Source organism: Oncorhynchus mykiss, chromosome 25 (genome assembly GCF_013265735.2).
Source record: "Oncorhynchus mykiss isolate Arlee chromosome 25, USDA_OmykA_1.1, whole genome shotgun sequence".
NCBI lineage: Eukaryota > Metazoa > Chordata > Actinopteri > Salmoniformes > Salmonidae > Oncorhynchus > Oncorhynchus mykiss.
In genome coordinates this window covers 22,094,840-22,120,552 of record NC_048589.1, presented here as the reverse complement: position 1 = coordinate 22,120,552, position 25,713 = coordinate 22,094,840, and the positions used below count along the sequence as shown (strand labels likewise).

At 43.9% G+C, this 25,713-nt stretch overlaps 2 protein-coding genes across 4 annotated transcripts in view; both read right to left on the bottom strand.

Annotated features, from left to right (window-relative positions):
* Positions 1 to 2,785, bottom strand: part of LOC110505613 (fibroblast growth factor receptor-like 1) — a 54,133-nt gene extending 51,348 nt beyond the window's left edge. Inside the window, exon 1 of the mRNA XM_021584943.2 lies at positions 2,281 to 2,785. The gene's annotated coding sequence lies outside the window, so the exon portion shown is untranslated. The remainder of the gene's footprint in view (positions 1 to 2,280) is intronic.
* Positions 2,786 to 3,422: 637 nt separating this feature from the next.
* Positions 3,423 to 25,713, bottom strand: part of zfyve28 (zinc finger, FYVE domain containing 28) — a 63,756-nt gene continuing 41,465 nt past the window's right edge. Inside the window, exons 8-14 of one of the 3 annotated variants that reach the window (XM_021584939.2) lie at positions 24,055 to 25,542; positions 23,664 to 23,762; positions 23,212 to 23,375; positions 6,382 to 6,492; positions 6,144 to 6,248; positions 5,927 to 6,030; positions 3,423 to 5,826 (exon numbers count right to left, since the gene is read on the bottom strand). In XM_021584939.2, coding sequence (XP_021440614.1) covers positions 5,695 to 5,826; positions 5,927 to 6,030; positions 6,144 to 6,248; positions 6,382 to 6,492; positions 23,212 to 23,375; positions 23,664 to 23,762; positions 24,055 to 25,542 — 2,203 coding nt within the window. In that variant the 3' untranslated portion in view covers positions 3,423 to 5,694. The remainder of the gene's footprint in view (positions 5,827 to 5,926; positions 6,031 to 6,143; positions 6,249 to 6,381; positions 6,493 to 23,211; positions 23,376 to 23,663; positions 23,763 to 24,054; positions 25,543 to 25,713) is intronic. The other 2 variants (XM_021584941.2, XM_021584942.2) reach the window with 2 other exon arrangements.

Below are 25,713 nucleotides of genomic sequence, written 5' to 3'. Positions count from 1 at the left end.
CCCTTGACTTTTTCTACATTCTGCTGTGTTACAGCCTGAATTTAAAATGGATTAAATTGAGATTTTGTGTCTCTGGCCTACACACAATACCCTGCTTTACATCCCCTGCTATATTGTGGATCGAGAGTTACCTGTCTAACAGAACACGGTGGGTGTTCTTTAATGGAAGCATCTCCAAAATAATCCAGAGAGAGTCAGGCATGCCCCAGGGCAACTGTCTAGGTCCCTTACTTTTTCAATCTTTACTAATGACCTGCGACTGGCTCTGAGTAAAGCCTGTGTATCTATGTATGCTGATGACACAACACTATACACATCAGCTACCACAGCAAGTGAAATCATTGCAACACTCAACAAAGAGCTGCAGTCAGTTACAATTGGCCCAGATCAGAGCAGCACTGCTGGTCCTTAAATGTACACGGAGACCTAACATCAATAATATGCATGTCAATCTCTCCAGGCTCAAAGTAAAGGAGAGATGGACTTCATCGCTATTTGTGTTTGTGAGAGGTGTTGACACGTTGAAAGCACCAAGCTGTCTGTTTAAACTACTAGCACACAGCTCAGACCGCGTTGTATACGGCACAAGACATGCCACCAGAGGTCTCTTCACTGTCCCCAAGTCCAGAACAGACAATGGGAGGCGCACAGTACTATATAGAGCCATGACTACATGGAACTCTAATTCCACATCAAGCAACTCATGCAAGTAGTAACATCAGATAAGTAAAAAAAAACGGATAAAAATGGAACAGCGGAGACGGTGAAGAGACACGCACACACACATATACGTATTTTGTGTTGTAGATATGTGATAGTAGCGTAAAGGCCTGAAATCTGTTGTGAAATGTATTGTAATATTTAAAAAATGGTATATGCCTTAATTTTGCTGGACCACGGGAAGAGAAGCTGCTGCCGTGGCTCAGGGATTTCACCATGAGGCCAATGGTGACTTTAAAACAATTACAAAGTTTAACAGACGTGATAGGGGATATCTGAAGATGGATCAACAACATTGAAGTTACTCCACAATACTAACCTAAATGACAGACTGAAAAGGAAACCTGTACAGAATAAAACATATTCCAAAACATTCATCTTGTTTGCAATAAGGTACCAAAGTAAAACTGCAAAAAATGTGTCAAAGAAATGTACTTTATGTCCTGAATACAAAGCAGTATGTTTGTGGCAAATCCAAACACAACACATCACTGAGTACCACTCTTCATATTATCAAGCATGGTGGCTGAATCATGTTATTGATATGCTTGTCATCGGCATGGACTAGGGATTTTGTTTTAGGATAAAACGAACGAAATAGTGCTAAGCACAGGCAAAACCATAGAGGAAAACCTGGTTCAGTCTGCTTTCCAAACAGACATTGGGAGACAAATTCACCTTTCAGCAAGGCAATAACCTAAAATACAAGGCCAAATAGACACTAGAGTTGCTTACCAAGACGACATCGAATGTTGGAAATCTACGGCAAGACTTGAAAATGGCTGTCTAGCAATGATTAAACAACGAACTTGACAGAGCTTGAAGAATTTTTAAAAGAATAATGTGCACATGTTGTTCAATCCAGGTGTGCAAAGCTCTTAGAGATTTACCCAGAAAAACGAACCGCTGTAATTGCTGCCAAAGGTGATTTAACATGTATTGATTTAAGGGTGTGAATACTTATGTAAATGAGATAGCTCTGTATTTCATTTTTAATAAATGAGCTAAAATGTCAAACAAAACTTTTTTGTCACTTTGCCATTATGGGGTATTGTAGATGTGTAGATGGGTGAGAGAGAAAAAATCTACTTAACCCATTTTGAATTCAGTCTGGAAAAAGAAATAAGAATAAGAATAAGTCAAGGGGAATGAAAACTTTCTGAAGGCTCTGTATCTGTGGTCAATATGGCACACACTCATTCAAGTGATGCTGCCCTCACAGACTGACCCTTATGTTTCAACAAATAAAAAAATGAATATTTCTTATCTGAAACACAACTGTATTATATTGTATAACTGTCACCATTTCCATTAATTAATTACTGTATATAACATTTTACCATATCTAAAAATTACACATCATGGCAAATTAATTGAATAGTAATTTTATCCATAAAACTATATAGGTAAGCAACCAATAGATAACAGCCAATCATGTCTTATTTTATAGTAAATTAAATAAATCATATTTCTATGAACTATTGCCAACCATTTAATCGTGTGAAAAATGTCATATGCCCTGTATATTTTGCGCAACAATGTTTTTTATGAATGACATACCTGAAGTTTCCAGTGAATGAAGTTAACCTCGTATCAGCCTCTTTATAGAACACTTGTTACCCATTCTCATACAAGTCCTCGCAGTCTCCATTTATTTATTGACAGTGGCCGATTTCATCGGCGCTTTCTTAACCACCACTATAATTAATGATCGCTGCATGACTGTATATCCTTTCAGCATAGATCGGCTATATGGAAAAACTGTCAATCAGACAAAGCATACCATCAAATGCGTACATTTATCACACACAGGTATCCATTAAAATGCTGAATTAACTTCTCGACAAACTGGAAATGTTAGATCGTTTTTAAAGTCTGTATCCAATCTGTATCTACAGTAGACTCTACTTCATCGACTACGAGATTTAGCAGGGCAGCGCTGTCTAATCCCAGCTCTCAATTTTGGACCAATCACATATAAGGACTGGGTAACTATCAAAATTAACTCTTTATTTCTCACTATCACGATCCAATAGCCCCTACACGAGTCAAATATGTAACTATATATGCCTCAATTTAAAGTTGTCAAAATAATTCACAGTAATTTAAAACAATTGCAGTGCTGACAATCAGAGGTGAACGTCACCCCTGTAACAGATCTATGATAAGGTTTCCCTCCCTAATTCCTGACCTTGACCATTAGGAGGAAAAATACAACACTGACCTCAGATCAGCATTGAGGCAACTGTATCCTAACTCCAGAAGAACAAAACAGAGTAGACTTTCAGCAACGCTCATAACATCAATTCTTTAAAATGAATTATGAAAAGGAAACATTTTAATTGTTAGGGGTGAGTTGTGTTAATGTATGGATAACATACTGAAGACACCCTGTTTCAACCCCAGGAAGTAATAAGGATCCTAATAAATACTAAACAACTGCATACGATCAGTCAGATATCAGCCAATGAGGGATCAAATGAATAGGTGCTGCCACCCAGTGGGCCTGGGATGTATCTGCCCTGAGAACGTCACAAGAGGCATGTTCCAATGTTCCATGAAATCCTTTTGGATCATGTTGTGCTTGAAGGTGTCTACACTCAAGTGCCAAGACCGTATGTATCAATGACGAGTTGACAAATGTCACACCTGCCTGAGAGAATAACAATGACATAAATGACATAAATGACAATAAACACGTATTCAAAGGGGAAGTCATTTAATTTTCATGACATTTACATCATATTATGTCTTTTTTCCAATGTTCCACATAGCTCTTATTATTGAAATGTAGCTAGCCTTTACAAAATAAGAACAAGCTGTGAAGTAATAGAACGTCCAGTCATTGAATTACTGCATCATTCCTCTATACACAAAAAGGAGTAATAGATTTATACATTTACATCATTTACTTTTGTTCTTTATAAAATTAAAATGACAATCTCTTAAAAGTTATTATATTTTCCTCAATAAAAATAAAACTTGTATAAGTAGTGAGTGGTCTAGACAAGATGAAGCCTGAGAATTAGCTTATAAGACAGCGCAGATTTGATATAACTGGTGTGGCCTTGAAGTGTAAAAAGCCATGGTTGTTTGAGACAGTTATGTCAGATACGCCATTCCTCTATCCACATCAACTCCAACTCATTCTCCATTGTAACCCAGATGGGGAAGCGTTCCCTCTGCATCAGAGATGACTAGAGGGAGCAGGAATATGATGATGTAACAGTAGAGGAAGTGGTTATCAACTGGGAACAGTACTACATTGTGCAGAGAGGTATGGAGACAATGTATATAACCAGGTTAGGATGTAACAAAACATTTTTAACAACTTAATGATAGGAGACTATATTTGTAACATATTCTAACTGATTTCACTACAGATCACATATGTTTCTGCAATAGCAGCTGGTATGTAAACAAGATAATGAGAATGTACACCATTGACCTGCTTAGTGTAGTCAGAGAGTTGTGTCTCTATTCTAGTGACACCTGTCTAGATAAGTGTGCTATCAGTGCTACTTGACCATTGTTCACCTAACACCTTTTTTGCACTATTGGTTAGAGCCTGTAAGTAAGCATTTCACTGTTGTATTCGGAGCACGTGACAAATAAACTTTGATTTGATCAGTGCCACCACTGGGAGTTCAAATATGACTTAAGATAAATGTGCTTTGCAACAATATACACTGAAGGGAAAAAAAACAACATTGCTGCCTTAACCAACTGATGGGAGACAAGCCTCATGAACCTCTAACTAGTATGTGATATGCCCTCCATGATTCTAATAATCACAGATAATCTTGGTGCTGATGATGTGTGGTAGGAGTTTACAGTCTCTCTCCACTAGGGGGCATCCAATGCCTGAGAGAGTGACTGATGTGACCACATCAATCTCAGAGGTTGACGAGTTACACCGGTTAAGGTTGGGGTGGGTAGGGAACAAGATAAATCATTAAAAACATGAAATGTTATGACTGAAAGAGCAATGGCCACTGCCCACATTGTTATTAAAAGGCCAGACAACTTAAGTGTCTTTGAGACATGGTCGCTAAAATCAAAATCCCATTTAAACGATATAACACATTCATTGCCGTTTAAAGCATTGCTGAAAACTCCACACATTTCCGTGGGAGGAATCTATACCTAAACCATTCTAGGAGTAAATCTCTTTTTTTTGTTGCTTCGCTGATAGGTAGCCTGGTGAGGATTGCTTTCCCCTCCTCATCATTACAGCATCAGGAATTACATGACAAACTAAAATGAAAACCTTTAGGGCCATTTTGGCCAAACAAGCGAGATCAGTGGTGCGGAGATTATCATCACTATCAACATAATCATCCTTAATTTACATGTTTATTATGACTTACATTCTTTAAATGAACATCGGAGCCCTGAGAGAGCTCTGGCACAAGTGTGGGACGCCCACTAAAGCATAGGACATGATGTCAGAAGGCCTTTTTTTATACACAAGCAATAAAACAGAAATGTTCCACAGGCTTTCTCGCTCTTTTCAGCTTCAAACAGCCCTAGAAGCTGTTCCTAAAGCACTGGACCTGTCCAGAGTAGCCTTGCAACATGCCAGTACAAAACCCTATTTCCAGTCGGTTGTTTTCTTTCTTCTTCCTCTGCCTCCACAGACAGGCATCAGTGAGTCAGAGGGGAGGAGGACAGCATAGCATCAGGCGCCGTGGGTCCCTTTCAGGCAGCAGTAGCATCTCAAAAATAACAGAAAGGGTATAATCATAGTTTATGTGCCTTCACATCCGACCTTATTTCATCTCTCTGCGCTCTCATCCATGTCCTCCTAGTTCAAAGCCTTGCCTTGCTTTGCCGTGCAGTGTGATGAAGTTGATCGTTAAGGTAGCTCTGTGCAGTTGGGGATTTACTTTGAATATAGCCTCATATCCCCTGGATATGCTTCTGTAGAGGCAGGGGGCAGGGAGGCGGGGGAGTCTGTTGGTACAGCAGGGGTCAGATGCCAGTCTTGTCGCTGTAGAACGGTGTGACGTGGAACATGTAGCAGTGTGTACACACCCTAACGGGCTTCACCTGGCCGTACCGTGGTAACGGGGCTGAGTGGGAGGAGCAGCGAGAGCAGAAGATCTGAAATGACACGTAGAAGAAACAAGGTATATTTGATTGTTTACCATTTATTTTACGTAGTACAATACTTAAAGAGATCTGTGCAGCTGTTTTGTGTTACCTTGCCACAGCTCCTACAGTGATGCTTTCTGCGGATGACTGTGAAGGGGGCCTTACAGGTGATGCAGGAGTCACATTCCTCATCAGGAACCCAGTCTGGGGGGTCTACAGGGCAAAAGCATAGGCACATTAATAGTGGTGCTTGTTTATTCATGCGTCACTGTGCATGCATGCATATGTGTGTATGTGATTTTTGAGGAGAAAGGGGAGGTGCTGACCTTCGAACTGTTCCTCCCGGGCCTTGGCTGCCAGCTCAGAGGAAGAGATGGTCTCCTGACAGAGAGCACAGTCCTCCAGCATGGCGCTGCGCAGCCCTGGACCTGCTGAACCACACAGAGCACAGCTGTGTCATAACCATGGTCATTCTGTCAGTATACAGTACATTACAGAATAACATACTGGGAGAAGTACACTAAGATCCTTGGCATTACTGCAAGTCAATATAAAGATTCCCACCTTTCTGCTTGTCATTGTCCCCCTGCTCAGAGGTAGCCATGACTTCAAACAGTGTCTTCAGAATGCTTCGAAGGTCAGCCGCGTAGTTTGTCTGCAGTTGGTCAGCAACACCTGGGGGTCAAGAGGAACCAGTGAGAGGCAAGGAAACTGGTGCAAATGTGGTACATGTGATAAGAGCAAAGCCCAGTAGGCTAATGTATTGTGGAACACAGTGTAAAACCTTTGGAGTTTAGTTAATTAGGATCCCTATAAGCTACTGCACATGCAGCAGCTACTCTTCCAGTGGTCCACATAAAACACACAAATTCATGACAAAGTACTATATATTGGAAAGACAACAAGGGACAACAAAAATACAATTTACACACTATTCATATATACAGTTCAATTAGATCTATAAAGAGAGAAGAGGATGTGATACAAGATGTTTTTTTATTTTTATTTTTGCCTGAGTAACCTCTGGTGACAGATCATTCCACAATGTCATGGCTCTATACATAACTGAGTAACCTCTGGTGACAGATCATTCCACGATGTCATGGCTCTATACATAACTGAGTAACCTCTGGTGACAGATCATTCCACGATGTCATGGCTCTATACATAACTGAGTAACCTCTGGTGACAGATCATTCCACGATGTCATGGCTCTATACATAACTGAGTAACCTCTGACAGCAGATCATTCCACGATGTCATGGCTCTATACATAACTGAGTAACCTCTGACAGCAGATCATTCCACGATGTCATGGCTCTATACAAAACTGAGTAACCTCTGGTGACAGATCATTCCACGATGTCATGGCTCTATACATAACTGAGTAACCTCTGGTGACAGATCATTCCACGATGTCATGGCTCTATACATAACTGAGTAACCTCTGGTGACAGATCATTCCACGATGTCATGGCTCTATACATAACTGAGTAACCTCTGGTGACAGATCATTCCACGATGTCATGGCTCTATACATAACTGAGTAACCTCTGGTGGCAGATCATTCCACGATGTCATGGCTCTATACATAACTGAGTAACCTCTGGTGACAGATCATTCCACGATGTCATGGCTCTATACATAACTGAGTAACCTCTGGTGACAGATCATTCCACGATGTCATGGCTCTATACATAACTGAGTAACCTCTGGTGACAGATCATTCCACGATGTCATGGCTCTATACATAACTGAGTAACCTCTGGTGACAGATCATTCCACGATGTCATGGCTCTATACATAACTGAGTAACCTCTGGTGACAGATCATTCCACGATGTCATGGCTCTATACATAACTGAGTAACCTCTGGTGACAGATCATTCCACGATGTCATGGCTCTATACATAACTGAGTAACCTCTGGTGACAGATCATTCCACGATGTCATGGCTCTATACATAACTGAGTAACCTCTGGTGACAGATCATTCCACGATGTCATGGCTCTATACATAACTGAGTAACCTCTGGTGACAGATCATTCCACGATGTCATGGCTCTATACATAACTGAGTAACCTCTGGTGACAGATCATTCCACGATGTCATGGCTCTATACATAACTGAGTAACCTCTGACAGCAGATCATTCCACGATGTCATGGCTCTATACATAACTGAGTAACCTCTGACAGCAGATCATTCCACGATGTCATGGCTCTATACATAACTGAGTAACCTCTGGTGACAGATCATTCCACGATGTCATGGCTCTATACATAACTGAGTAACCTCTGGTGACAGAGCATTCCACGATGTCATGGCTCTATACATAACTGAGTAACCTCTGGTGACAGATCATTCCACGATGTCATGGCTCTATACATAACTGAGTAACCTCTGGTGACAGATCATTCCACGATGTCATGGCTCTATACATAACTGAGTAACCTCTGACAGCAGATCATTCCACGATGTCATGGCTCTATACATAACTGAGTAACCTCTGACAGCAGATCATTCCACGATGTCATGGCTCTATACATAACTGAGTAACCTCTGGTGACAGATCATTCCACGATGTCATGGCTCTATACATAACTGAGTAACCTCTGGTGACAGATCATTCCACGATGTCATGGCTCTATACATAACTGAGTAACCTCTGGTGACAGATCATTCCATGATGTCATGGCTCTATACATAACTGAGTAACCTCTGGTGACAGAGCATTCCACGATGTCATGGCTCTATACATAACTGAGTAACCTCTGGTGACAGATCATTCCATGATGTCATGGCTCTATACATAACTGAGTAACCTCTGGTGACAGATCATTCCACGATGTCATGGCTCTATACATAACTGAGTAACCTCTGGTGACAGATCATTCCACGATGTCATGGCTCTATACATAACTGAGTAACCTCTGGTGACAGATCATTCCACGATGTCATGGCTCTATACATAACTGAGTAACCTCTGGTGACAGATCATTCCACGATGTCATGGCTCTATACATAACTGAGTAACCTCTGGTGACAGATCATTCCACGATGTCATGGCTCTATACATAACTGAGTAACCTCTGGTGACAGATCATTCCACGATGTCATGGCTCTATACATAACTGAGTAACCTCTGGTGACAGAGCATTCCACAATGTCATGGCTCTATACATAACTGAGTAACCTCTGGTGACAGATCATTCCACGATGTCATGGCTCTATACATAACTGAGTAACCTCTGGTGACAGATCATTCCACGATGTCATGGCTCTATACATAACTGAGTAACCTCTGGTGACAGATCATTCCATGATGTCATGGCTCTATACATAACTGAGTAACCTCTGGTGACAGATCATTCCACGATGTCATGGCTCTATACATAACTGAGTAACCTCTGGTGACAGAGCATTCCACGATGTCATGGCTCTATACATAACTGAGTAACCTCTGGTGACAGATCATTCCATGATGTCATGGCTCTATACATAACTGAGTAACCTCTGGTGACAGATCATTCCACGATGTCATGGCTCTATACATAACTGAGTAACCTCTGGTGACAGAGCATTCCACGATGTCATGGCTCTATACATAACTGAGTAACCTCTGGTGACAGATCATTCCACGATGTCATGGCTCTATACATAACTGAGTAACCTCTGGTGACAGATCATTCCACGATGTCATGGCTCTATACATAACTGAGTAACCTCTGGTGACAGATCATTCCACGATGTCATGGCTCTATACATAACTGAGTAACCTCTGGTGACAGATCATTCCACGATGTCATGGCTCTATACATAACTGAGTAACCTCTGGTGACAGATCATTCCACGATGTCATGGCTCTATACATAACTGAGTAACCTCTGGTGACAGATCATTCCACGATGTCATGGCTCTATACATAACTGAGTAACCTCTGGTGACAGAGCATTCCACGATGTCATGGCTCTATACATAACTGAGTAACCTCTGGTGACAGATCATTCCACGATGTCATGGCTCTATACATAACTGAGTAACCTCTGGTGACAGATCATTCCACGATGTCATGGCTCTATACATAACTGAGTAACCTCTGGTGACAGAGCATTCCACGATGTCATGGCTCTATACATAACTGAGTAACCTCTGGTGACAGATCATTCAACGATGTCATGGCTCTATACATAACTGAGTAACCTCTGGTGACAGATCATTCCACGATGTCATGGCTCTATACATAACTGAGTAACCTCTGGTGACAGATCATTCCACGATGTCATGGCTCTATACATAACTGAGTAACCTCTGGTGACAGAGCATTCCACGATGTCATGACTCTATACATAACTGAGTAACCTCTGGTGACAGAGCATTCCACGATGTCATGGCTCTATACATAACTGAGTAACCTCTGGTGACAGAGCATTCCACGATGTCATGGCTCTATACATAACTGAGTAACCTCTGGTGACAGATCATTCCACAATGTCATGGCTCTATACATAACTGAGTAACCTCTGGTGACAGAGCATTCCACGATGTCATGGCTCTATACATAACTGAGTAACCTCTGGTGACAGAGCATTCCACGATGTCATGGCTCTATAAATAACTGAGTAACCTCTGGTGACAGAGCATTCCACGATGTCATGGCTCTATACATAACTGAGTAACCTCTGGTGACAGATCATTCCACAATGTCATGGCTCTATACATAACTGAGTAACCTCTGGTGACAGATCATTCCACGATGTCATGGCTCTATACATAACTGAGTAACCTATGGTGACAGATCATTCCACGATGTCATGGCTCTATACATAACTGAGTAACCTCTGGTGACAGATCATTCCACGATGTCATGGCTCTATACATAACTGAGTAACCTCTGACAGCAGAGCATTCCACGATGTCATGGCTCTATACATAACTGAGTAACCTCTGACAGCAGAGCATTCCACGATGTCATGGCTCTATACATAACTGAGTAACCTCTGACAGCAGAGCATTCCACGATGTCATGGCTCTATACATAACTGAGTAACCTCTGGTGGCAGAGCATTCCACGATGTCATGGCTCTATACATAACTGAGTAACCTCTGGTGACAGAGCATTCCACGATGTCATGGCTCTATACATAACTGAGTAACCTCTGGTGACAGAGCATTCCACGATGTCATGGTTCTATACATAACTGAGTAACCTCTGGTGACAGATCATTCCACGATGTCATGGCTCTATACATAACTGAGTAACCTCTGGTGACAGATCATTCCACGATGTCATGGCTCTATACATAACTGAGTAACCTCTGGTGACAGATCATTCCACGATGTCATGGCTCTATACATAACTGAGTAACCTCTGGTGACAGAGCATTCCACGATGTCATGACTCTATACATAACTGAGTAACCTCTGGTGACAGAGCATTCCACGATGTCATGGCTCTATACATAACTGAGTAACCTCTGGTGACAGAGCATTCCACGATGTCATGACTCTATACATAACTGAGTAACCTCTGGTGACAGAGCATTCCACGATGTCATGGCTCTATACATAACTGAGTAACCTCTGGTGACAGAGCATTCCACGATGTCATGGCTCTATACATAACTGAGTAACCTCTGGTGACAGATCATTCCACAATGTCATGGCTCTATACATAACTGAGTAACCTCTGGTGACAGAGCATTCCACGATGTCATGGCTCTATACATAACTGAGTAACCTCTGGTGACAGAGCATTCCACGATGTCATGGCTCTATACATAACTGAGTAACCTCTGGTGACAGAGCATTCCACGATGTCATGGCTCTATACATAACTGAGTAACCTCTGGTGACAGATCATTCCACAATGTCATGGCTCTATACATAACTGAGTAACCTCTGGTGACAGATCATTCCACGATGTCATGGCTCTATACATAACTGAGTAACCTCTGGTGACAGATCATTCCACGATGTCATGGCTCTATACGTAACTGAGTAACCTCTGGTGACAGATCATTCCACGATGTCATGGCTCTATACATAACTGAGTAACCTCTGACAGCAGAGCATTCCACGATGTCATGGCTCTATACATAACTGAGTAACCTCTGACAGCAGAGCATTCCACGATGTCATGGCTCTATACATAACTGAGTAACCTCTGACAGCAGAGCATTCCACGATGTCATGGCTCTATACATAACTGAGTAACCTCTGGTGGCAGAGCATTCCACGATGTCATGGCTCTATACATAACCGAGTAACCTCTGGTGACAGAGCATTCCACGATGTCATGGCTCTATACATAACTGAGTAACCTCTGGTGACAGAGCATTCCACGATGTCATGGTTCTATACATAACTGAGTAACCTCTGGTGACAGATCATTCCACGATGTCATGGCTCTATACATAACTGAGTAACCTCTGGTGACAGATCATTCCACGATGTCATGGCTCTATACATAACTGAGTAACCTCTGGTGACAGATCATTCCACGATGTCATGGCTCTATACATAACTGAGTAACCTCTGGTGACAGATCATTCCACGATGTCATGGCTCTATACATAACTGAGTAACCTCTGGTGACAGATCATTCCACGATGTCATGGCTCTATACATAACTGAGTAACCTCTGGTGACAGATCATTCCACGATGTCATGGCTCTATACATAACTGAGTAACCTCTGGTGACAGATCATTCCACGATGTCATGGCTCTATACATAACTGAGTAACCTCTGACAGCAGATCATTCCACGATGTCATGGCTCTATACATAACTGAGTAACCCCTGACAGCAGATCATTCCACGATGTCATGGCTCTATACATAACTGAGTAACCTCTGGTGACAGATCATTCCACGATGTCATGGCTCTATACATAACTGAGTAACCTCTGGTGACAGATCATTCCACGATGTCATGGCTCTATACATAACTGAGTAACCTCTGGTGGCAGAGCATTCCACGATGTCATGGCTCTATACATAACTGAGTAACCTCTGGTGACAGAGCATTCCACGATGTCATGGCTCTATACATAACTGAGTAACCTCTGGTGACAGAGCATTCCACGATGTCATGGTTCTATACATAACTGAGTAACCTCTGGTGACAGATCATTCCACGATGTCATGGCTCTATACATAACTGAGTAACCTCTGGTGACAGATCATTCCACGATGTCATGGCTCTATACATAACTGAGTAACCTCTGGTGACAGATCATTCCACGATGTCATGGCTCTATACATAACTGAGTAACCTCTGGTGACAGATCATTCCACGATGTCATGGCTCTATACATAACTGAGTAACCTCTGGTGACAGATCATTCCACGATGTCATGGCTCTATACATAACTGAGTAACCTCTGGTGACAGATCATTCCACGATGTCATGGCTCTATACATAACTGAGTAACCTCTGGTGACAGATCATTCCACGATGTCATGGCTCTATACATAACTGAGTAACCTCTGACAGCAGATCATTCCACGATGTCATGGCTCTATACATAACTGAGTAACCTCTGACAGCAGATCATTCCACGATGTCATGGCTCTATACATAACTGAGTAACCTCTGGTGACAGATCATTCCACGATGTCATGGCTCTATACATAACTGAGTAACCTCTGGTGACAGATCATTCCATGATGTCATGGCTCTATACATAACTGAGTAACCTCTGGTGACAGATCATTCCACGATGTCATGGCTCTATACATAACTGAGTAACCTCTGGTGACAGATCATTCCACGATGTCATGGCTCTATACATAACTGAGTAACCTCTGGTGACAGATCATTCCACGATGTCATGGCTCTATACATAACTGAGTAACCTCTGGTGACAGATCATTCCACGATGTCATGGCTCTATACATAACTGAGTAACCTCTGGTGACAGATCATTCCACGATGTCATGGCTCTATACATAACTGAGTAACCTCTGGTGACAGATCATTCCACGATGTCATGGCTCTATACATAACTGAGTAACCTCTGGTGACAGATCATTCCACGATGTCATGGCTCTATACATAACTGAGTAACCTCTGGTGACAGATCATTCCACGATGTCATGGCTCTATACATAACTGAGTAACCTCTGACAGCAGATCATTCCACGATGTCATGGCTCTATACATAACTGAGTAACCTCTGACAGCAGATCATTCCACGATGTCATGGCTCTATACATAACTGAGTAACCTCTGGTGACAGATCATTCCACGATGTCATGGCTCTATACATAACTGAGTAACCTCTGGTGACAGATCATTCCACGATGTCATGGCTCTATACATAACTGAGTAACCTCTGGTGACAGATCATTCCACGATGTCATGGCTCTATACATAACTGAGTAACCTCTGGTGACAGATCATTCCACGATGTCATGGCTCTATACATAACTGAGTAACCTCTGGTGACAGAGCATTCCACGATGTCATGGCTCTATACATAACTGAGTAACCTCTGGTGACAGATCATTCCATGATGTCATGGCTCTATACATAACTGAGTAACCTCTGACAGCAGATCATTCCACGATGTCATGGCTCTATACATAACTGAGTAACCTCTGGTGACAGATCATTCCACGATGTCATGGCTCTATACATAACTGAGTAACCTCTGGTGACAGATCATTCCATGATGTCATGGCTCTATACATAACTGAGTAACCTCTGGTGACAGATCATTCCACGATGTCATGGCTCTATACATAACTGAGTAACCTCTGGTGACAGATCATTCCACGATGTCATGGCTCTATACATAACTGAGTAACCTCTGGTGACAGATCATTCCACGATGTCATGGCTCTATACATAACTGAGTAACCTCTGGTGACAGATCATTCCACGATGTCATGGCTCTATACATAACTGAGTAACCTCTGGTGACAGATCATTCCACGATGTCATGGCTCTATACATAACTGAGTAACCTCTGGTGACAGATCATTCCACGATGTCATGGCTCTATACATAACTGAGTAACCTCTGGTGACAGATCATTCCACGATGTCATGGCTCTATACATAACTGAGTAACCTCTGGTGACAGATCATTCCACGATGTCATGGCTCTATACATAACTGAGTAACCTCTGACAGCAGATCATTCCACGATGTCATGGCTCTATACATAACTGAGTAACCTCTGACAGCAGATCATTCCACGATGTCATGGCTCTATACATAACTGAGTAACCTCTGGTGACAGATCATTCCACGATGTCATGGCTCTATACATAACTGAGTAACCTCTGGTGACAGATCATTCCACGATGTCATGGCTCTATACATAACTGAGTAACCTCTGGTGACAGATCATTCCACGATGTCATGGCTCTATACATAACTGAGTAACCTCTGGTGACAGATCATTCCACGATGTCATGGCTCTATACATAACTGAGTAACCTCTGGTGACAGAGCATTCCACGATGTCATGGCTCTATACATAACTGAGTAACCTCTGGTGACAGATCATTCCATGATGTCATGGCTCTATACATAACTGAGTAACCTCTGGTGACAGATCATTCCACGATGTCATGGCTCTATACATAACTGAGTAACCTCTGGTGACAGATCATTCCACGATGTCATGGCTCTATACATAACTGAGTAACCTCTGGTGACAGATCATTCCACGATGTCATGGCTCTATACATAACTGAGTAACCTCTGGTGACAGATCATTCCACGATGTCATGGCTCTATACATAACTGAGTAACCTCTGGTGACAGATCATTCCACGATGTCATGGCTCTATACATAACTGAGTAACCTCTGGTGACAGATCATTCCACGATGTCATGGCTCTATACATAACTGAGTAACCTCTGGTGACAGATCATTCCACGATGTCATGGCTCTATACATAACTGAGTAACCTCTGGTGACAGAGCATTCCACGATGTCATGGCTCTATACATAACTGAGTAACCTCTGGTGACAGATCATTCCACGATGTCATGGCTCTATACATAACTGAGTAACCTCTGGTGACAGATCATTCCACGATGTCATGGCTCTATACATAACTGAGTAACCTCTGGTGACAGATCATTCAACGATGTCATGGCTCTATACATAACTGAGTAACCTCTGGTGACAGATCATTCAACGATGTCATGGCTCTATACATAACTGAGTAACCTCTGGTGACAGATCATTCCACGATGTCATGGCTCTATATATAACTGAGTAACCTCTGGTGACAGAGCATTCCACGATGTCATGACTCTATACATAACTGAGTAACTTCTGGTGACAGATCATTCCACGATGTCATGGCTCTATACATAACTGAGTAACCTCTGGTGACAGAGCATTCCACGATGTCATGGCTCTATACATAACTGAGTAACCTCTGGTGACAGATCATTCCACAATGTCATGGCTCTATACATAACTGAGTAACCTCTGGTGACAGATCATTCCACGATGTCATGGCTCTATACATAACTGAGTAACCTCTGGTGACAGAGCATTCCACGATGTCATGGCTCTATACATAACTGAGTAACCTCTGGTGACAGATCATTCCACGATGTCATGGCTCTATACATAACTGAGTAACCTCTGGTGACAGATCATTCCACGATGTCATGGCTCTATACATAACTGAGTAACCTCTGACAGCAGAGCATTCCACGATGTCATGGCTCTATACATAACTGAGTAACCTCTGGTGGCAGAGCATTCCACGATGTCATGGCTCTATACATAACTGAGTAACCTCTGGTGACAGAGCATTCCACGATGTCATGGCTCTATACATAACTGAGTAACCTCTGGTGACAGAGCATTCCACGATGTCATGGTTCTATACATAACTGAGTAACCTCTGGTGACAGATCATTCCACGATGTCATGGCTCTATACATAACTGAGTAACCTCTGGTGACAGAGCATTCCACGATGTCATGGCTCTATACATAACTGAGTAACCTCTGGTGACAGATCATTCCACGATGTCATGGCTCTATACATAACTGAGTAACCTCTGGTGACAGATCATTCCACGATGTCATGGCTCTATACATAACTGAGTAACCTCTGGTGACAGATCATTCCACGATGTCATGGCTCTATACATAACTGAGTAACCTCTGGTGACAGAGCATTCCACGATGTCATGGCTCTATACATAACTGAGTAACCTCTGGTGACAGAGCATTCCACGATGTCATGGCTCTATACATAACTGAGTAACCTCTGGTGACAGATCATTCCACGATGTCATGACTCTATACATAACTGAGTAACCTCTGGTGGCAGATCATTCCACGATGTCATGGCTCTATACATAACTGAGTAACCTCTGGTGACAGAGCATTCCACGATGTCATGACTCTATACATAACTGAGTAACCTCTGGTGACAGATCATTCCACGATGTCATGGCTCTATACATAACTGAGTAACCTCTGGTGACAGAGCATTCCACGATGTCATGGCTCTATACATAACTGAGTAACCTCTGGTGACAGATCATTCCACAATGTCATGGCTCTATACATAACTGAGTAACCTCTGGTGACAGATCATTCCACGATGTCATGGCTCTATACATAACTGAGTAACCTCTGGTGACAGAGCATTCCACGATGTCATGGCTCTATACATAACTGAGTAACCTCTGGTGACAGATCATTCCACGATGTCATGGCTCTATACATAACTGAGTAACCTCTGGTGACAGATCATTCCACGATGTCATGGCTCTATACATAACTGAGTAACCTCTGACAGCAGAGCATTCCACGATGTCATGGCTCTATACATAACTGAGTAACCTCTGACAGCAGAGCATTCCACGATGTCATGGCTCTATACATAACTGAGTAACCTCTGGTGGCAGAGCATTCCACGATGTCATGGCTCTATACATAACTGAGTAACCTCTGGTGACAGAGCATTCCACGATGTCATGGCTCTATACATAACTGAGTAACCTCTGGTGACAGAGCATTCCACGATGTCATGGTTCTATACATAACTGAGTAACCTCTGGTGACAGATCATTCCACGATGTCATGGCTCTATACATAACTGAGTAACCTCTGGTGACAGAGCATTCCACGATGTCATGGCTCTATACATAACTGAGTAACCTCTGGTGACAGATCATTCCACGATGTCATGGCTCTATACATAACTGAGTAACCTCTGGTGACAGATCATTCCACGATGTCATGGCTCTATACATAACTGAGTAACCTCTGGTGACAGATCATTCCACGATGTCATGGCTCTATACATAACTGAGTAACCTCTGGTGACAGAGCATTCCACGATGTCATGGCTCTATACATAACTGAGTAACCTCTGGTGACAGAGCATTCCACGATGTCATGGCTCTATACATAACTGAGTAACCTCTGGTGACAGATCATTCCACGATGTCATGACTCTATACATAACTGAGTAACCTCTGGTGGCAGATCATTCCACGATGTCATGGCTCTATACATAACTGAGTAACCTCTGGTGACAGAGCATTCCACGATGTCATGACTCTATACATAACTGAGTAACCTCTGGTGACAGATCATTCCACGATGTCATGGCTCTATACATAACTGAGTAACCTCTGGTGACAGAGCATTCCACGATGTCATGGCTCTATACATAACTGAGTAACCTCTGGTGACAGATCATTCCACAATGTCATGGCTCTATACATAACTGAGTAACCTCTGGTGACAGATCATTCCACGATGTCATGGCTCTATACATAACTGAGTAACCTCTGGTGACAGAGCATTCCACGATGTCATGGCTCTATACATAACTGAGTAACCTCTGGTGACAGATCATTCCACGATGTCATGGCTCTATACATAACTGAGTAACCTCTGGTGACAGATCATTCCACGATGTCATGGCTCTATACATAACTGAGTAACCTCTGACAGCAGAGCATTCCACGATGTCATGGCTCTATACATAACTGAGTAACCTCTGACAGCAGAGCATTCCACGATGTCATGGCTCTATACATAACTGAGTAACCTCTGGTGGCAGAGCATTCCACGATGTCATGGCTCTATACATAACTGAGTAACCTCTGGTGACAGAGCATTCCACGATGTCATGGCTCTATACATAACTGAGTAACCTCTGGTGACAGAGCATTCCACGATGTCATGGTTCTATACATAACTGAGTAACCTCTGGTGACAGATCATTCCACGATGTCATGGCTCTATACATAACTGAGTAACCTCTGGTGACAGAGCATTCCACGATGTCATGGCTCTATACATAACTGAGTAACCTCTGGTGACAGATCATTCCACGATGTCATGGCTCTATACATAACTGAGTAACCTCTGGTGACAGATCATTCCACGATGTCATGGCTCTATACATAACTGAGTAACCTCTGGTGACAGATCATTCCACGATGTCATGGCTCTATACATAACTGAGTAACCTCTGGTGACAGAGCATTCCACGATGTCATGGCTCTATACATAACTGAGTAACCTCTGGTGACAGAGCATTCCACGATGTCATGGCTCTATACATAACTGAGTAACCTCTGGTGACAGATCATTCCACGATGTCATGACTCTATACATAACTGAGTAACCTCTGGTGGCAGATCATTCCACGATGTCATGGCTCTATACATAACTGAGTAACCTCTGGTGACAGAGCATTCCACGATGTCATGACTCTATACATAACTGAGTAACCTCTGGTGACAGATCATTCCACGATGTCATGGCTCTATACATAACTGAGTAACCTCTGGTGACAGAGCATTCCACGATGTCATGGCTCTATACATAACTGAGTAACCTCTGGTGACAGATCATTCCACAATGTCATGGCTCTATACATAACTGAGTAACCTCTGGTGACAGATCATTCCACGATGTCATGGCTCTATACATAACTGAGTAACCTCTGGTGACAGAGCATTCCACGATGTCATGGCTCTATACATAACTGAGTAACCTCTGGTGACAGATCATTCCACGATGTCATGGCTCTATACATAACTGAGTAACCTCTGGTGACAGATCATTCCACGATGTCATGGCTCTATACATAACTGAGTAACCTCTGACAGCAGAGCATTCCACGATGTCATGGCTCTATACATAACTGAGTAACCTCTGACAGCAGAGCATTCCACGATGTCATGGCTCTATACATAACTGAGTAACCTCTGGTGACAGAGCATTCCACGATGTCATGGCTCTATACATAACTGAGTAACCTCTGACAGCAGAGCATTCCACGATGTCATGGCTCTATACATAACTGAGTAACCTCTGACAGCAGAGCATTCCACGATGTCATGGCTCTATACATAACTGAGTAACCTCTGGTGGCAGAGCATTCCACGATGTCATGGCTCTATACATAACTGAGTAACCTCTGGTGACAGAGCATTCCACGATGTCATGGCTCTATACATAACTGAGTAACCTCTGGTGACAGAGCATTCCACGATGTCATGGTTCTATACATAACTGAGTAACCTCTGGTGACAGATCATTCCACGATGTCATGGCTCTATACATAACTGAGTAACCTCTGGTGACAGATCATTCCACGATGTCATGGCTCTATACATAACTGAGTAACCTCTGGTGACAGAGCATTCCACGATGTCATGGCTCTATACATAACTGAGTAACCTCTGGTGACAGATCATTCCACGATGTCATGGCTCTATACATAACTGAGTAACCTCTGGTGACAGATCATTCCACGATGTCATGGCTCTATACATAACTGAGTAACCTCTGGTGACAGATCATTCCACGATGTCATGGCTCTATACATAACTGAGTAACCTCTGGTGACAGAGCATTCCACGATGTCATGGCTCTATACATAACTGAGTAACCTCTGGTGACAGAGCATTCCACGATGTCATGGCTCTATACATAACTGAGTAACCTCTGGTGACAGATCATTCCACGATGTCATGACTCTATACATAACTGAGTAACCTCTGGTGGCAGATCATTCCACGATGTCATGGCTCTATACATAACTGAGTAACCTCTGGTGACAGAGCATTCCACGATGTCATGACTCTATACATAACTGAGTAACCTCTGGTGACAGATCATTCCACGATGTCATGGCTCTATACATAACTGAGTAACCTCTGGTGACAGAGCATTCCACGATGTCATGGCTCTATACATAACTGAGTAACCTCTGGTGACAGATCATTCCACAATGTCATGGCTCTATACATAACTGAGTAACCTCTGGTGACAGATCATTCCACGATGTCATGGCTCTATACATAACTGAGTAACCTCTGGTGACAGAGCATTCCACGATGTCATGGCTCTATACATAACTGAGTAACCTCTGGTGACAGATCATTCCACGATGTCATGGCTCTATACATAACTGAGTAACCTCTGACAGCAGAGCATTCCACGATGTCATGGCTCTATACATAACTGAGTAACCTCTGACAGCAGAGCATTCCACGATGTCATGGCTCTATACATAACTGAGTAACCTCTGGTGACAGAGCATTCCACGATGTCATGGCTCTATACATAACTGAGTAACCTCTGACAGCAGAGCATTCCACGATGTCATGGCTCTATACATAACTGAGTAACCTCTGGTGACAGAGCATTCCACGATGTCATGGTTCTATACATAACTGAGTAACCTCTGGTGACAGATCATTCCACGATGTCATGGCTCTATACATAACTGAGTAACCTCTGGTGACAGAGCATTCCACGATGTCATGGCTCTATACATAACTGAGTAACCTCTGGTGACAGATCATTCCACGATGTCATGGCTCTATACATAACTGAGTAACCTCTGGTGACAGATCATTCCACGATGTCATGGCTCTATACATAACTGAGTAACCTCTGGTGACAGATCATTCCACGATGTCATGGCTCTATACATAACTGAGTAACCTCTGGTGACAGAGCATTCCACGATGTCATGGCTCTATACATAACTGAGTAACCTCTGGTGACAGAGCATTCCACGATGTCATGGCTCTATACATAACTGAGTAACCTCTGGTGACAGATCATTCCACGATGTCATGACTCTATACATAACTGAGTAACCTCTGGTGGCAGATCATTCCACGATGTCATGGCTCTATACATAACTGAGTAACCTCTGGTGACAGATCATTCCACGATGTCATGGCTCTATACATAACTGAGTAACCTCTGGTGACAGATCATTCCACGATGTCATGGCTCTATACATAACTGAGTAACCTCTGGTGACAGATCATTCCACGATGTCATGGCTCTATACATAACTGAGTAACCTCTGGTGACAGATCATTCCACGATGTCATGGCTCTATACATAACTGAGTAACCTCTGGTGACAGATCATTCCACGATGTCATGGCTCTATACATAACTGAGTAACCTCTGGTGACAGATCATTCCACGATGTCATGGCTCTATACATAACTGAGCGACGCATTCCATCTGTTTTTGGTTTGGGTACCGTGAAGAAACCCATAGTGGAGTGTCTGGTGGAGTATGTATGTCTGTTTGAAGTGTATGCAAATAGATTATACAAGTGTTTAGGCATTTCCAACACACACGTTTCCTAGTCAATAGTAGTGGTCAATTTCTCAACCATGAAAAACGATCATGCATGTTGTTGTTAGTTCTGTGTACAGTTAAGGGCAAGGCGTTCTGCTTTGTTTTCAGCCCGCTGCAGTTTTACAAGGTCTTTCTCTGCTGCACCTGACCACATTACTGTACAGTCATCAAGATGGGACAAGATCAGAGCCTGAACAATTAGTTGATCTGTGTGTCAAAAACACAGAAAATATTTTTATAAAACAGACCTACCTCTCCCCATCATCACAGCAACTTTGTCAATATGACTTGACCGTGATAACGGACTATCCAATGTTACTCCTAGGACTTCAACTTCTTCAATGGGCACAGCCTTTATGTCAAACTACAGCTGAGGTTGTGGTCTAAGAGGAAGGTTTTAGATGTATTTAAGACCAGTTATTTGGTCATTACCCATTTTGACACTGACTGTAACTCCTTGCTAAGCGTCTCAGTGAGCTCACTGGCTGTGGGTGCTGATGTGTAGTCATCAGCCTACATAGTCATTTTAGCTTCTTGTAAGACTAGCAGCAAATCCTTTGTAATAAATAGAGAAGCACTATGGGGTGGAGTGAAGAGGAGTGCATACTGGTTAAGCAACAAAAGCATGATTTCATTGTCTTTCAGAGTAAAAAGAAAGAAAAACATGAGAAACATAGACTGATTTACCCCATCAAACCACAGCTATACCCTTGGAGAGTAATATCCTTGGACAGATAGTCATACCCTCAGAGAGGGAGTGTGTCATACCCGATATGCAGACGAAGAGGCGGTGGATGAGGTCACTGCTGCTGTGGAAGCGCGAGCGGATCTTGTTCCTGGCGGCCATCTTAGCAGCCTGCAGGGCCAGCTGGATCTCATGGTGGTCCAGATCCTCTGACGTCCCTGAGCTCGTGGTAAGACTGCTGACAGGGCTGGAGGAGAGAGAGTGAGAACGGGAGAGAGAGATCCAGTGAAGGGAGAGGGAGGATGGAGGGAGAGAGGAGGTACTGTCATATTGTCATTGTTATAAACACAGAAACACTGTTCACCAGCATATTGACATATTGTGTACTGCACTTGAATATGCATCGTACTATAGGGGTTTTGGTTGATTTCAATCTCAAAGTGAGTGAAATAGAGATGGGCAAGGGTCATAGTAATAACATAAGCTGTAACATGGGGATGTACGAAACAGAAACACACACACGGCCAGCGGTTACCTGGCTGTGTAAGCACTGCTGGACAGACTACATGTGGTGACAGACACACTCTCACAGTCACTACTGGAGACTGAGCTGAGAGGAGAGTCCTGGAAAAAACTGGGAATAAATCATTAAATAAAATAATAAACCGATAACATATGGGCAACATAAAACGGGATCTGTGAACATTATGATAGGCACAAAAGTAGCATAAAGCCAAGTGCAAATAGCAACTAGAACATAAAACAACAAGTGGATGACAAGTTCTGGGTTCAATTAGCCAGAGAGACATGGAGGAAGTTTGCTTTCCACAGATATGTAAATGACTGTTGTTGAGGCCTACCTGCTTTGAAGGGGAGCGCTGATAATACATCACCCAAACACACAGCTATAGTACATATGCGCATACCTAGTGTTCTTCTTGCTCTCTTCCTTGGACTCCCCTTCTGTCTGTCTGGTTCCTGTCCTGTCCCTTCCCCCGCTGGCCTGAGGCCTCCTCACTGTCCTCCACTGGTGGACACAGGGCTCTGGGGCTCCCCTTACTCCATTGGGGCTGCTGTCCTGGCCCAGGCCCTGCTGAGATCCCGGGGCCACCACCACCAGGCACTTGTCACAGCGCTGGTCCCCTTCCTCCTCCCCTGGAGGAGGCTCTAAGGAGCAGCGGGAGGAGGGGGGTGTCAGCTGGGGGGGAGAGTCCCCCTTCCTATGTAAGTTGTGTCCTGAGGAGGCCAGGCGACAGGCAGAGGACTGGATGACAGAACTGTGTGGCGGATGGGGCTTGCAGTGTTTGTCCAACCCCAGGTCCATCCCCAGCCCTGTGTTGTCCATGGTGAGGGTGTCATCATGGCCGTCTTCACAGCTGCCGCAGCAGACACAGGAGTTGAGCAGGCAGTGGGTGGCCACCAGGGGGCCGCAGGGCTCTGTAGCTGAGGAGGGGGGGGGGCGGGGCAGGAGCAGCTTGTCCACAGCCAGCTCAGTCAGGCTGGGGGAGCCGGGATTGAAGATGACCGTGGCCGAGAGCTTCATCCCTCCCATACGGTGTGCAATGACTTCAGCAGTCTCGCCCCCCTCCAGGCCCACCTCCCAGCCGTTAGTGTAGGGCAAGGGCTCCAGGCCGGGGGTGGGGCCTGGTCGCTTGGTGTTTGGGCACTGGGGGGGCATGTTTTGGGGCTGCTGGGATGGATCTGACTGAGCATCAGTGGACCAGCCATTCCTGGTTGAGTCTGTCAGGAGGCCAGGTCTGTGGGGCTGAGGCAAGGAGGGCTGAGGGGCTTTGGAAGGCGAGGTCAAACGGCTGCTGGTCACAATGTCCCCTCCTGCGTCCAGGTCCTCCATGAAGAAGACTCTGTCCTCCTCCTCATGGTAGAGACCTGTCCTTCCCCGGCCCACCAGGAACCGGAGGGGGGAGGCCTCGGTGCTGGAGCCCCCGCTGGAGCCCCCTCTGTTGGGGCGGTGGGCCGGGGACTGGCCCTGGCTGGGAGGGGACAGCAGCGTGGACATCTCATCCCCCACACGGTACACCATCATGTTGAGCTGTTCGATCTCCTCCTCATCATATTGCATGGAGCAGGCCAGGTCTGCCTCCTCCACCTCCTCACACAGAGAACCCTGCTCCCTCGCCCGCTTCACCTCCTCCCACTCCCTGTCCTCCTCCTCCTGGATGTGGGAGATGCACAGAGACAGCACCTCCTGTTGCTGCACTCTCTCCTCCTCGCTCCCCTCCTCACCAGTGTCGCTGGTGGGGCTGCTGGATGAAGGGAGGTCTGGGGCAATGGTGGTGGTTGGGGTGGGTGTGGGGGGACACTCAGGGACCAAGGGGAACTCCCCATCCTGAGAGATACAAAGGCTCCGCTCCAGCGTCAACAACTCCTCCTCTGACAGGGTCTGCAGCAGGTCTCTATGGGAATAACACAACCTTAACAACATACTTACCAGCCTAAAATGATCATTCAATGAGGATGGTAGTGGCCCATGACCTTTAGATTGTTTGCCCAGGTTCTTGAGACTGATGTTCAAAAGATTGTTGTGAATGACAGAGCTATTTTCTATGATTAAATACAGAGGACAC